Raw genomic sequence first — 15,099 nt, forward strand, 5'->3', positions numbered from 1 at the left:
CAATGGGTTTGATGTTGATGTGCTTTATATGTGGCCACCATGTGGGACAACCAAACTCAAAAATGGGAAAGCCTTGATTCATCAAAGTAGCAGATATTGCTGATTTTATCACACAATAGGTATTTGTTCATTAAACGTGGGTGATGGCCTCTCCAAGCTATACATTACATGCAGCCATGTTCAAGCTATACATTACACGTTGCCAATGCAGCCATGTTTATGGCCACCATGTGTGCTATCCGAACTCAAATGGCTTTCATTTTACTTGGAGAAACAGCTTCAGGTGGAGAGACCTAGCCGTGCTGGCTCAGCCTGCTGCACTACTGTCTCTGTCCATGTCAGCGTAAAACTCTGAGGGCTTACCCTTCGACCCCCTCTCCGTCCATGTCAGTGTAAAACTCCTAGAGTTACCCCTCAACTGCAGAGAGTTGCCAAGCTTCAGCTTACGCAGGAGGGTGACGTCCATGAGATTTGAACCTCTATTGCCCCTCACAGTCTAGGCCCATCCCACTATACCAAATCCCTTGGGTCTAAACTCAAATATCAGTTTTGTTTCATCACGGTAGGTCTATTTTACTATGGTTATGTTTTTTCTTCTGGGAACCCTGATCTTCCAACACCTCCTATGTGTGAACACTCAATCATATATCATTTTGAGTGGGCACTGCATTTTGTTCCTGCCATGTAACTGGTGGTACGCCTCAAGGGGCATTTGAATAGTGGATTCGCATGGACAGGACACCCCATCCTGTCCTGTATTGTCTGCAGAGAGGACATGAGGTGATGTCTTGCCATGTAAAGTGCCCTCAAAAAAAGTTTTTTTTTTCATATGCGTTCGGCGATGTCTGTCCTCCACTGTTCGTTCGGAGGGTAGGTATGGAACAGTGGGAGATGCTGTCTTCCCATCCACAGGACGCACTGGAGATGTGACCGTACCGGCCTGTGCTCTGAGCATCCCACAGGCAGTGCATCAAATACCCCCAAGAAATTAGTGTATCCTGATCGGTTCATGTAAGCTACCTAAATGGGTTAATATTTGGTACTAACGAAAATATGAAACTATTAAGATGAAAAACATAGGTTCAAGCTATATTGACACATATGATGTTTTTTCAGTCATAAAATGTTGTACACTATGAGCGATTTTTGAAGCCCTTAAAGAACTTGCTTACCTGTCATAATCACACAATTCAAAACTCATTTTCCACTAAACAAACCTTGTAAATCACATTCATATGGCCCCAAAGGGGTTGGTGTAGTGGGGTGGAGCCTTGACTGCTAGACGGGCAGTCAAGGTTAGATTCTCATGGGTGTCGCTCTTCTGCGCAAGCCAATGCGTAGCATAGGACCCTGTGGCAGGAGTCCTAGCCACAGAGTTTTATGCTGCCCGCATGAAGATCATAGGTATGGCAGGCTGAGGCAGGGTGACTAGGTCTTTGTGCCGGGTGTGGTTGCTTTGGGTTATAAATTCAAAAAAATAAAATCACATCCATAAGGTAAGACACAAAGAATCTATAAAATATGAAAGGTAACTTCTACTCAATAGTTTCATACCGTCATTAGTACCAAATATTAACCTTTATCTAAATCCCAGATTAATGTTTTCTCTGTCAAAAGAAAAGACAAGAAAAGAAAACTCATCACGGTAGGCCTAGGATCATAAAATGTGAATAGCTCAATCAAGTTATCGTCCTCATTTTTAGTGTGGATGTGGGTATCACAAGTTTGGTTTCATTGTGCAGAATCTCATGCATTTTCTAAGAGATCAAGCAAAATAGACGCATTTGTTATGGTCATTTTGACACCAAACATGCTTTATAACTAGCAATTTAGATGTAAAGTTTCATTTTCTTGACCACTGTATTTTGAGGAAGTGTAAACTATTTACATCTATTTTATTGAAAATATATTTCATGTTTTCTATTCCAGGTATTTGCAAGAATGTTAGAGCCTCTCATAACTTTGGAGACAATGGGAAGGCATCCAGTGAGCGAGCTCCTGGAGTATTGCCAAGAGAAAGGATCCACTGTGAGGTTTGAGAGAGATCAATGGCAGGATGAAAAAACAGTTAAAGTTTTCTCAAGGGAGAATCTCATAGGCATTGGGATTTGTAAGAACAAGAAAGAATTTGCCAAAAACAGAGCAGCTAAGGCCGCTCTAGATAATCTCAGGAAAAGTGAATTCCCCCAAACTCAAGTCATTCAACAAGAACCACCACCTTGACCACAGCAGCTACACTGAAATAATATCAGTTTCATTTCTCTCTTTTCTGTAAAGCAATATCAATCGTGCATAATATAAGCAAATAAAGATTTTAAACACATCATAGGGCTCACCGCAATGACAGAATGACCTGAATACTCGACTCTTTTACCAAGTAATGATTTTAAACACATCACAGGGCTCACCACAATGCCGAAATGACCTGAATACTTGACTCTTTTACCAAGTAGGGTCTTACAAAATCTTCCCTCTTTGCCTTCAATTACATCTCCGAATCTATCACAGTTTACCTGATCCAACCTGAAGAAAACCAGTGGGATCATTAGATTAAGACTGGACATAGTTTAGGTATTTTAGCCTAGATCTAGATGTAACGTGACATGCTTAAAACACAACCTAGTTAGATACAAGTGATGGGATTTTATATAGATTGAGTTTAGCTCATACAAAATCGAAACTTTTCCTGTACAAGAGCCTCAAAGATTTAGGACATGCATGGTTCTAGCCAAGTCATGGTAACAAGTACTGCCGATATTTTTAAAATGCTGATATTCTACCCAAAAATGTGAGGTTTTCAATGTGTCACTTATTCTGAAAATAATGCAATGTAAACTAACTAATTTTACAAATAATTAGGCAGTTTGGCCCAAATAATTGAGAAATAAAGCCCACTCAGAAGGATTTTTATAAAACCCTACCCGTTGTTTATAGAATTCCAAACAGTTTGTTCAGTCAAATTTGAGTCATCATGTAATGACCTCAAGTCGTACCCCTTAAAAGATGCAAAAAAAAAAAAATAACCATTGCGAAAATCTTCCCAATTAGTCGGAGCCTTTACAGTTTCACTCCCAATTGGATAACCAAACACACCACAAAAGCTCTTACATTTATCATTCATACTAAGCCAAACTTTTATTGAATAAGTGATAAGTCTCCAAATAAATGAAATTCAAAATGCATAAACAATTAAATGTAAAAGAAAAATAATGAAGAATGAGTCACGTTGTCCCTCTATGAACTGTCTAGCAAAAGCGTGACACCCGTAGCTCTCCCAGAAGCTAGTTGTTTCACTGATCTCCTGTGTCTGCGAAAAACTATAAAAAGAGGGTGTCAGAAATCCGAAGAATTCTGTGTATAAATCTCTCTAATGAATCAAATGAGCATAAAGAATACAGATAGTAATTCATGCAATAATTTAGAGGAATACAATTATGACAAATTCATAATTCAATTAAACATTCATGCAATAGGGAACAATTATTAAGTATGAAAGAACAATATTATGCATTCACCAACATTTAACAGTTAAAGAAATATGTAAACATGCATGATCTAATGGATAACAGAAATATGCATGATTTCAATGCAATGATGAGTAAATTATTACTTCTTATTAAATTTTTTTTCATATGCATGTCCCTATTAAATGCACACAATTTAAGCTCCTATTTTTAATTACTGTTGCCCCCGGATACACCAAACGAGTAAAATCCCCGAAGTCAAGTTAGTTTTTCAAGGTAGCTTAACACACAATTTGTATTTTATTATTAAGTTTCAAACTTAGTCCTCGACTGAAACAACCTTCGGAACATTAGACCACCCATCTAATGTCGGGAACACCAGAGACCACTCATCCACAATGGTCACTTTTCTTGGTATACCAAAACAATATGTGTGTCTACACACCACCCCCAGGCAAAGCGACAGACTCTCCCTAAAACCGTGGTCAGGAGAAAAAAAACTCAATATCAGGTTCAGGAGTAACAATAGTGCATACAAAGTTTTTGTATACTCGTGGTCCCTCAAAACCGCAACTCTAAGAGTCCCGTACTCCCGACGAGACATCTTAGAAACTACATTACACTGTTCTTTTATTTAGATTATTATTATCTCATTTCTTTAATTTGCAATTCATCCTGCAAACAAAGGCAATAACTCGCATATTCCCCTGCGAGAACTATCACGGGGCTCTCGCCCGTGGAACCACATAAAACAGTGCAATACAATGCAATAAAAATAAATGTGATTTTTGCGATGCATTTAACAATAAATAAAGAAAGCGCAAAACAATGCTCAAGGCTCTGCAGGCCTGCAATGATTCATTTAGTCCATCGATGCACCACATGCAAAAACCTTATCAACATGCCATATGTGCAAAGATGTCAACATGCCTCCAAATGCACATTCATATACCAATTTAACATGTGCATGGAAAAATAACATAAATATTTCAGAGATTCATGTGCAAGAGTTCACTTATTCATGCATGCAAGAGTTCACTTATTCATGCAAAAATGCATGTTGTCATTCATTGATTAATTCCATTATAACATGTGAACACCCATGCAAGTAGGTTCAAGCAATAAAGCATTAGTTTCATGAATACTCATGCCCATGAAAACAACTAGGCAACATCCTGGGCAAACATAATATATCAAGCCTAAGCGCGTTGGCATTCCATTCTGTTGTATGCAAAAAGGCCACAAATAACCAACATTCTGAAAATCACATGCCCAGTTGCATTTCATATTATACGAGCCATACATGTATAAGAATTATGCATGAACAAAGGTTCAGTTACGTAGGAATCTACCTGTCATTTATTCACACATTTGGACAGTTAACAATACATGGAATAACATTCATTTCTAATTCCCTTGACAATTTTCAATCAGGCATTCAGTTGTATGCAAACAAGTCTGACTGTATTAGACAGATTTTTCTATACCAAACGTCAATCATATGATGTTTTACAATTTCATATAACTCAATAAGGAAAATAAACAGCCATGTGCATGTCTCAAGGCATGCTATTCAACTAATGAATCATAACCAAAACAAATCCTTTTGTTTTACATGACCATAAACGTAAACAGATTTTTTTTTTTGAAAATGAACCAACTGCACCCAGCCAACCCAGTCGGCTGGGGTTCGGTTCAGGCCCAGCTGAACCTAATCAGCTGGGTCTGACCCGGGGCAGACCAGGCATGGCCGGGCAAGAGGCTGCCAGGCCTGTACCCAATCAGCCGAGGGTTGAGCTGGGCCAACCAAGGCCTGGCATGTCCAGATGAGCTATTTGGATGGACTGCCAGTTACCAGCCAGCACCAGGCTGGGTCTGGTTCATCCCGACCAGCCCCCTGCCACGTCAGGCAGGGCCTGCCATGTCAGGCCAGATTCGGCTGGCCTGACAACCAGCCCACCCAAGAGCTAAGCTTCACTATATGATGCAGAAATATATTTTTCTAAAAACAAATCATGTACCCTATACATATGGTTTTCAAACAGACATTAACGTGTACGCAAGCAAGACTGCATCATCCATGTAATAGACAGAATTCTTTCTTCCTTCCAAACATCAAGCATGTGTTGTTTCACAGTTTCACATAACGAAATAAAGAAAAATAGATAGACATGCGCATACCTCAGTACATGCCATTCAAATAGTGAACACCATCATACCGATTTCTCTGTTTTACGTAACCATAAGCATAAACAGAATTTTTTTTGTAATGAAACATATTGCATTAATTATTGTTTCTTTTCAAACATTAATATAAGATCTGGACCAGATCTGCTCATGTTAAATACATGGCAGATCGGTCCAGCCCCATGGATCAACAGCACGTTTAAGTATATATATATATATATATATATATATATATATATATATATATATATATATATATATATATATATATATATATATATATATAAACACATCCACGAATACACTCATATACAATTTTATTTCGAAATAAGCTTCAAATAAAAGGGAAAAACTTTAGCTTCTACTATGGATCTTAGAGTGATTATCAATATTTACTCTTTACTCACTGGATTTCACTAAAATATTCCATGAAAAATGAATCTGAACTCTTTTTCTCATTCAAAATCAAGAGAGGAACCCGTACCTTGTGCTTGAACCGGAGATAATCAAAGAAAATGACGGTGAAAAGGGGTTGATGACTGGAGAAGAAGGTCTCTCTCTCTTTCTTTTATAAAGTGAGGGAGAGGGGGTGACGTTCCCCCCTTCTCCAGCCCGCTGGACAGTCTCCAATAGGAGAAACTTTCCCCTAGTTTTCCAAATTTTTAAAAACTCTCATGTTGACTTTTCTAAAACTTTTCAATTTTTTTGAAAGTCCTTAAATCCTCTTAGCTCTTTCTAGGTAAGTATAGGGACTTTTTTTTAAGAAGTCCTAATCAGCCCTAAACCAAAATTTAGAATTAATATAATTTAATTAATTAATTAAAATTATCTAAAAACTTCCAAAATAGCCAAATTAACCAGAAGGCTCCCTAACCTTATAAAACCCCCAATTAAAGCTCTATATTGAATTTAAAGCTGAAAAAACGTGGGGCTTAGATTTGGATCTGGATCCAAAAATCTAAACCCATACCCAAAACGAAATGGATCAAGAACTGAATTAAATCCAGATTTAAGTAGATCTTAAATAAGATCCAAATCCATAATAATTTGGATCATATGCGTTGGATCCAACCCGATCCAACTCCGGATTCGTTTTGACAAACTGCTCAATTTTTAGAAAAACGCGATTTTCGGACCAACCATAGCCGAAATCGAGGAAAATAAAATATTGTTGCGCTCAAAATTCCGAGACGCATCCAACGATATATTACACAAATACCAAATTCCGAATTTCGGCCGAAAATAACCCGAATTTCACTCAAATTTTGCTCAAATTTAAAGGTCGAAAATAAAACTCTTTATCTTGCTTCGATTGGCTCGTTACGACCTTGTTGATGGAACCTGGGTCAAGCCCAGACTCAAAGACTTCATTCTAAAAAAAATCGAGCATCAACGATTTTTCTCCCATCAAATTTTCGTCAAAATGCTAAGGTGACTAAGTACTAAAATACACTATAGTACACATCAACTCTTCAAACATGCTTTGATGAACATCAAAGGCAATCAAATGGTAAGGGAATACAAAGAATATGAACATGAATAAACATCATAAGTGATGATATAAAAGCAATAAAGCATGAAGTGCTTAACATAATAGTTTGGGGCATGACTAGTGCATTACTAAAAAGGAGTTACTGATGCATGAGATAAACTTAATTTCATAATGTTTCACCCTGCAAAATTCTGATCCTAGCCTAATTCATATTATGACCACCATTAGTAGCTCATCAGTAGCTTAATTATCTTAAGTTTTTAACCCAAAATAGATTAATCTTGGGAATGGTTAGCATTGATATGAGTTGAACTGGGATTGCATTGCATCACTATCCCCCTAAGATAATGCCAAGGTAGAGGGTCTGCGCTGGGCATAGATGGGTTGACCCATATCCAAGTCAAAATTGAGCAAGATCAAATTCATCTAACATATGTATAAAATGCATCTTAATTGCATCTGACCTACTATATGGTAAATGGTCAAATCCATGAGCCACACCTCATTGAGCACCTCTTCTTAAATTGTTGACATGTCCAATGGGCTGCTTTTCTGAACCCATGATCCATGGGAATCTCTAGTGTTAATAACAGGCTCATTATAGAGGTACATTGACTTAGACCAACATAACACATAAACGGGTGATAGGCCTGTGCTTCAATGGTGACCATGAAGTCCTCATGTCCTTCATGTTATTGCCATGTCATGAATGTAAACTGATTCCTGTATTTCAACAGGTGAATGTAAGGCCTACAAAATCTCTCTCTCTCTCTCTCTCTCTCTCTCTCTCTCTCTCTCTGCTGTTATTATTTCTGCCATGTTTTAGTCCCCACATTGCCTTGTTTAGTCATTGATTTGATGTGAATTGGTTGATTCAGCACAATTTACATCAATTTTACCAGCATTTGTGTGCAGCCTACCAACCATTGACTTTGAAAAAACAGTGCACGACCAATTTTTGAGGTCACATTTATATGTCCCAAAGCTTGGGCGGAAATTTATTCTGCACATGTATAATTTATGAAGTTCATGAAACAAATCACATTACAAATATGAACATCAACATCATGTGAGGAATTTGCAGTGGTGGACCAGAAAAAATCCAAAAAAAAAAGTTGACTACCTCAAGCCCCATACTTGGGAGCCTTCCAGAGCTTGAATGCTACCTCATGAATAAACCTTTCAGCGAGTATGGCAAGACTTCCCCCGTTCTGCATTGTACAAGATCAAATCAGATGATAATCAAATATGTTCAACCCCTCCATTTTCTGAAAATTTTCTAAGCTGCAATTAGCAAGAAGAGAGAGAGAGAGAGAGAGAGAGAGAGAGAGAGAGAGAGAGAGAGAGAGAGAGAGAGAGAGAGAGAGAGAGTATAGGTTCTCCCAAGAAAAGACTAATCAGAAACAGTAACAATTAGTTTCAACAGCCAGAAATCAATGCACCCAATTATGCTCATGAACATTAGGGTGAACATGTGAAGCATAAAAAAGAGACAGGAAAATACTCATGCAGTACTTCAACTACACAAAAGAATCATAGAAATGCACTGCCTCGGAAAGAGAGCTGATCCCTCCTTGATTTCCAAAATGGCCTTCTGCGAGTTCTGTTTTTTAAATATTTTGGAAATCTAAAAGGCAACCTCAACTTCCCTTTTCACTACAAAATAGGATCTTGCAATTCTTTACAATTGCACTTACATTGTTTATTCATTCGTAGCCCAACATAGTAAACTGCTTGGCAGCATTCATGAGAATTATTTCATATGCAAAAACCAACTCTACGTTATAAGTTAACTGTGACAACAGTAATAAGCATCACTACCAATGAGCACTCTAATGCTTAACACAGACATTGTACCAAATGTCAAGGTTCCATCACAGGTTACTGGGCCCTTTAGATGATTTACATTCAATTGAACACTAGTATCATGGAGCTGTTTTTTCTCAAATTTAGGAACTGCACAAACTATTAAATTAACAAAATGCATTTGTTCGTCGTAAAGAGATTCACTGTTCCCAACCCTGCTTCACTTTAATTGTAGATACATAAGACAGTGGTTTAAAGTTATATCCTAGCTAGCTAGCTAATATTTGATGCATTTCACTTAAATGACAGTTTCTTTTCATAAAGCATTAGTCTAGCTATAGCTAAAACTTCAAACACTTTTAACAATATCTATACACATTGATGTGTATGTACACTCGTACATGCACATGCAAACAGTTTAAAACATACAGAAGACACTGCAGGAATCTCCACAAATTCTCAAGATATAGCCACTGCAATCACCCAATTGTTGTACCAAAAGAATCATGAGTGGATGTTGACCAATGCATTGTCCCACATAAGAACATCTCCATCCATTAAATCATATTTTCATTTGTCATGTGTCAAGGTCTTCTTCTCAAATCTATTGGAGATATGTATGTTCTAGGTACTAACATGGGTACTTCTTGTCTTCATTATACATTAGAGCTGTCAATAGTTAGATATATTGGTGCTAATGAGAACCAATGACAAGTTTCTGATTCACATATACAATCATCAAAGATACAGATCACAGATGCATCAAGGTTTACAGTTTGCATTCAGTTCTTCTCAACACTATTATACAGTTGGGGCAAAGTTAATCCTAAAAATAAAGGTTGATTAAAGCTGTTTGGGAACCTATTGAATTAGCAAATACAATTATAACTTAGGATAGAACCAAATGTACCTTTTGAAATTCTTCAAACTCGAATGCCTGAGCCATATCCCTACGGGTCACAGCCTCCTGCCACTGGGCAATTAACATCGGATGATGATGCCTGCAACATATAGACCAATGAGCAGAAAATACATACTTAATCCTACTGGAGAAATCTCTATAGAAAGGTTTACATGCAAACCTTATGTCATTCAGTATCTTTCCCTCCTTCATGGTGTAACTTTGATGAGGATAAAGCAATGAGAGATCAGGATCCCCCTTCACCGAAGCTAAAGATACGGAACTTTTGCCTTCATTTTCACTCACAGCCCCGTAACTTAAAACTAGAGAAAGATGCAGCCGGGACGATATCTTTGGTGCATTCTGTGCAACTTGCACTATCTCACCAACCAATGCATTGACAAATTCAAGCTCACCACCAGAAGTGCTCTGATTTGTGAATCCTTCACCAGAATGTTTGATATACACAAGCACTAAATCATACTGATTTGATTCCACTACTTCTCCATCTTGAAAGCCTAGCCACCTCAGTAACTCGGAAGCTACAAGAGAAGTACCGAAAGTATCTCGATCAACTCCAGATGCAACATTTCCTTTCATCAATTCACCAAAGTTCATTACAGTGAAACCAACATCTCTTCCAAAAGATTTAGCCATAGAGCAGTCCGTGCACAAAGCAGCTCTTATCCCCATAAACCTTGAAAATGTACACAAGGAACTTAAGATTCTTATAATTTTTCAAGAAAATGTGATAATATAATTCTCATTTGAATCCATTCCAATACATAATATCCAACCTTTCTGATATTTTAGGTGTGCAAGACTTCTGAAATATGGCATTAGCATCAGCACCATTATGCTCTCCACTCTGGGAACCAAAGCAATAATGGTTATCGAGACAGATATACACATTGTGGTATTAAAGCATCATGCTGTTAGATATAGACTTGAATCTTCAAACAACTTGCACTTACATTATATGCACAAGTTACATCCAACAGTTGAGCCATCTCTCTGACTACTCTAGTATCCTCATTTTCTGCAACACAGCAGTTGTTCATGCAATTAAATCTTGACAATATAAGTTTGTCATGTGATCTCAGTCACACAGACACCAACACATACAAGGATGAAGATGCAACAATTTTATGATAGAAAAGCAGCACGTGCGTACACACTCACAAGTAATTGTTATTGCATTGTCCACATAAGATGGATTTTTAAATGTAACATGAATCATGGCATCTGTGAGTTCTCCCTATTAAGATGAATTTTGATGCAATTGTTATTTCATTTTCCCTAATCACTCATGAAAAAAGATCACATGACACAAGCAAAAGTCTTCAGTGAATTGTCTTTATTGAGTTTTCAAATCAGCATCAACTTAGTAACAGGGATGGTTCAATCAAGTTTTGTCAGTTTTGCATTTTCGGTGGCTGAAAGAGATAATTGATTTTAGTATTTAATGCAAGGTTCTCTAAGAAAGAACACCAATTATGGTGTAAATCCAGAACATTCAAAGATAAGCCACTGTTGAAGTAGCCAGTTCTAAGCACATGATCAACCCACTGAGAGGGTCAAATAGCATAAGCAGTTTCAGATAACTGAGAAGAATCAAATAAGTTATATGAGTGAACATGTAACTACATCCTTTGTGAGCCAAGTGATAGAAGAACAAACATACATGAGTTTTGATGCCATGTTAATCCTGAAAATTTCCTGAACACATTCAATTTCAATTGAGAGTAGCTATCTAAGAAAAAACAAAGGCAGAAGTTATTGCAACAAAACAAACTGCATGCTAAAATTGGTATTATCAATTGCAGGACATACACTGACAAAGTTTTGAACAAAAAAAGCCACTTATACAAGTCTTTTATCCTTAACTAGCAAAACAAACATAATGGTAATGGTATTCACCAAATCACTCCATAAATCTCTCTGAAAACCCTATGAACCAAAAATAAACTCCCAGGCTGTTAGGACGCATTCCACATACATCAGTGCAATATTTAGTTTTAAATAGCAACAGATAATGCATTTGCTCACTCTTTAGATCACCCTCTATTGACAGTTTGATCTATGAATTTTCAAAAGCAACAGTACAGTTTCACTGGCTCAAGCTTTCATCATATTACGTACATGCATACATGCCTGCGTGCACACACAGATGTGCAGGCATGCACACAGACACATACACATGCACACACAAGCAAAAGAGAATAAAATTCAACAATTCAATGGGACACTAAAAATGCAAATGATTAGTGCACATACCACCATAAGGTGCTTCCCTCAATGCCAAGAAACCACAGGAACCCAAAGAAGCGAGGGTGTGTATATGGGAATGGGAAGGAGAGAGAAAATGCATTAGCCCATCACCATAGATCACCAAAGCTCTAGCTGCTTTGTCTGCCATATCTAACTCTGCTTGCCTCTTCTCCCCAAGCACAAGTTTTACACCTAAAATATTGAACAAGCAGTGTTACTTGGACAATTCATTTCCTTCTAACCCTTCTTGTGCAGTGCATAAGAAAGACAAGTCAAATCCAGGAAACTAATGATCAAAATTAGAATAATCAGTGTTACTTGGCGCTTATTTGGTTTGTACCAACATAAATAGATACATTTTTAACATGCGACATGAAATAGAATTATGAGCATAGAGTTTCTTCTTGGTCTTTTTTTCTTTCGATAACCTGGAAAAAATCAACTTTTCACCGAGTTCATTGGCGTAAAATCCCATGCCCTTTTTGCCCACCAGCGAATACACCACACCCAACTTCAACCTCTCGGCAAAGGATGGTTTTCAACTCGTGACGTCCCATCAACTTGGTGATGTTCCCGAATCGCCCTTACCAGATGACCGAAGCCATCGTGGGCTCTTCTTGGTCATTTCATCAAACATATGGTAGGCTTCTTAAGCCTTCGTCTGTTTGGATGACCAACTCGAGATTCTCCAATATGTTGGTGTGCCCAAACAAAACGTAGACACCCTTTCGGACAAAAAACACATTCAATTCGGAGGAATAGTTTCATCACAAGCCTCTAAATTTGTAGTCCAGAAAAACCCATCGCCCACAACAAACTGGCACGCAATAATGCACTGCCATCACAACACGCAACAATCAAAAGCTTCAAAAATGCTGAAAATGAATATCATAATTGGCTTCTCTAAAAAAAAAAACAAAAAATAGCAATCTGTGTGTGTGTGTGCGTGTGAGAGAGAGATGGAACTCCCCACCTTTCGCCCTTCTTCTTCTTCCCCGTCGGAATTGTAATGGGCGGGGAGAAGAGCGATCGAAGAATATTGACGCAAATGAAATCTGATTCCTCTTGTACAGAATAAATAAAGGGGATGCTATGGGAATTAACGCCAGTGAGCAACCTGTCTTCGTGAAAAATTGTGCATGACTTGGCAGAACCATGGTGAGGCCTTATTCTTCATGCTGATCACATAAACGAGAATGCTTTTCACACCGATGAATATCCAAGGCAGCAGCCGCTTTGTTTGAAGACGTTGATCTAAAGCAACGTGGCAAACATCAAAAGTATGATAAGTAAATATACTAGTCAGGTTGACCGGGGTAAGCTGGAGAGTAGTGTGACAAATAGCTGGTGATTTTTCTAAGAAAAAACATAAAAAAAAAAATATGAGATTTTTTCTTTTTTCTTTTTAAATCTGTGTGGGCAACAAATGGTGATTTTTCTTTTTTCTTTTTAAACAACTGTGTGGGCAACTGACCGTGAACAAATTCGGGGCTAAGAGGGCACCAAACTTGCCTGAATGTTGCACTTGTTACGAAGGAAGAATATTAGGTTAGAGTTAACGTCCAGAATCCAAAGCCATCTTATTAGAAGTGCAAAATTGAGTTATCGTATGGAGCGAATACTCAACCTGCCTCATTGGATCAGAGAGGCAACGATATCCCAGTGCACCAGATGTTGTCGCCTTTACTGCTCCAATCCACACCACAGGAAGCGATAGAGGGTGTTGTTGATTTCCTTATGAACCTTTGCAGGGTTAAAATCTCAGCAAAAGTCCTTAAAAGAAATTAGAATTTGTTTATGTTCATCTAAAACCCAACCCGAATCAGCAAAGACAGTCAGTGTTCCGCGTCCGCCCGTATCACCAAGGGGTGTACCCACAGCTATTCCTATACAAGGCGGCGATAGCAACTATGGAGTTAAAAGCCACCCTTATGGTAATTGTGCTCACTGATTCCACTTATTGACAGATTGCAAAAATCTGAATGGGAGACATTCAGACAGACTTAATAAAAAAGGACACATCTTTTTGAGAGAAGAGAGACTTAGTGGATGATCGAGACTTCAGTGGATGAGAGAGGTCCAGACTTCAGACAGACTTAGTGGATGAGAGTGAATCCAAAAAGAGAAGTTGTCGGACGTCAGTGGATGAGAGAGGAGAACACACCTGAACAGAGACATTGCCAACATCATTCGAGGTCGGACGTCAACAAAGGAGGAGGTCGCTGTTCCCTCCTGATTCTGTGCGGGTTTAACGAAAGGAACATCTTCCGTGGGGGAGGGTTATCCACATCGTGGGTAACCACCACCAACGCGGTGGTTTATCCCAACACATATTTGATTATCATCTGATTTGATCTTGTATAATGCAGAACAGGGGAAGTCTTGCCATACTCGCCGAAAGGTTTATTCATGAGGTATTCAAGCTCTGGAAGGCTCCCAAGTATAGGGCTTGAGCCTTGAGGTAGTCAACTTTGTTTTTTGATTTTTTCCGGTCCACCACTGCAAATTCCTCACATGATGTTGATGTTCATATTTGTAATGTGATTTGTTTCATGAACTTCATAAATTATACATGTGCAGAATAAATTTCTGCCCAAGCTTTGGGACATATAAATGTGACCTCAAAAATTGGTCGTGCACTGTTTTTTCAAATTCAATGGTTGGTAGGCTGAACACAGATGCTGGTAAAATTGATGTAAATTGTGCTGAATCAATCAATTCACATCAAATCAATGACTAAACAAGGCGATGTGGGGACTAAAACATGACGGAAATAATAACATCAGAGAGAGAGAGAGAGAGAGAGAGAGAGAGAGAGAGAGAGAGAGAGAGAGAGAGAGATTTTGTGGGCCTTACATTCACCTGTTGAAATACAGGAATCAGTTTACATTCATGACATGGCAATAACATGAAGGACATGAGGACTTCATGATCACCATTGAATCCCAGGCCTGTCACCCGTTTATGTGTTATGTTGG

The 15,099-nt window shown here is 38.2% G+C and overlaps 1 protein-coding gene across 3 annotated transcripts; it reads right to left on the reverse strand.

Moving 5' to 3' along the window:
* Positions 1 to 2,234: 2,234 nt before the first annotated feature.
* On the reverse strand, positions 2,235 to 13,294 carry LOC149834121 (rhomboid family protein). 3 transcript variants are annotated; one of them, XM_090011231.1, is made up of 8 exons: positions 13,095 to 13,286; positions 12,128 to 12,313; positions 10,825 to 10,889; positions 10,648 to 10,718; positions 10,032 to 10,547; positions 9,860 to 9,950; positions 8,267 to 8,354; positions 2,235 to 2,523 (listed from the first exon to the last, which is right to left on the reverse strand). In XM_090011231.1, exons 1-7 carry the CDS (start codon positions 13,276 to 13,278, stop codon positions 8,268 to 8,270), a joined length of 1,200 nt encoding a protein of 399 aa, XP_089867357.1. In that variant the 5' UTR covers positions 13,279 to 13,286; the 3' UTR covers positions 2,235 to 2,523; position 8,267. The 3 variants fall into 3 exon arrangements, with proteins under 3 accessions (XP_089867357.1, XP_089867359.1, XP_089867358.1); XM_090011233.1 differs by lacking the exon at positions 13,095 to 13,286 and adding an exon at positions 12,550 to 12,956; XM_090011232.1 differs by lacking the exon at positions 2,235 to 2,523 and adding an exon at positions 3,095 to 3,317 and having other exon boundaries at positions 13,095 to 13,294.
* Positions 13,295 to 15,099: the final 1,805 nt, after the last annotated feature.

Source organism: Nuphar pumila, chromosome 6 (assembly GCF_984573655.1).
Source record: "Nuphar pumila chromosome 6, dmNupPumi1.hap1.1, whole genome shotgun sequence".
Lineage (NCBI taxonomy): Eukaryota > Viridiplantae > Streptophyta > Magnoliopsida > Nymphaeales > Nymphaeaceae > Nuphar > Nuphar pumila.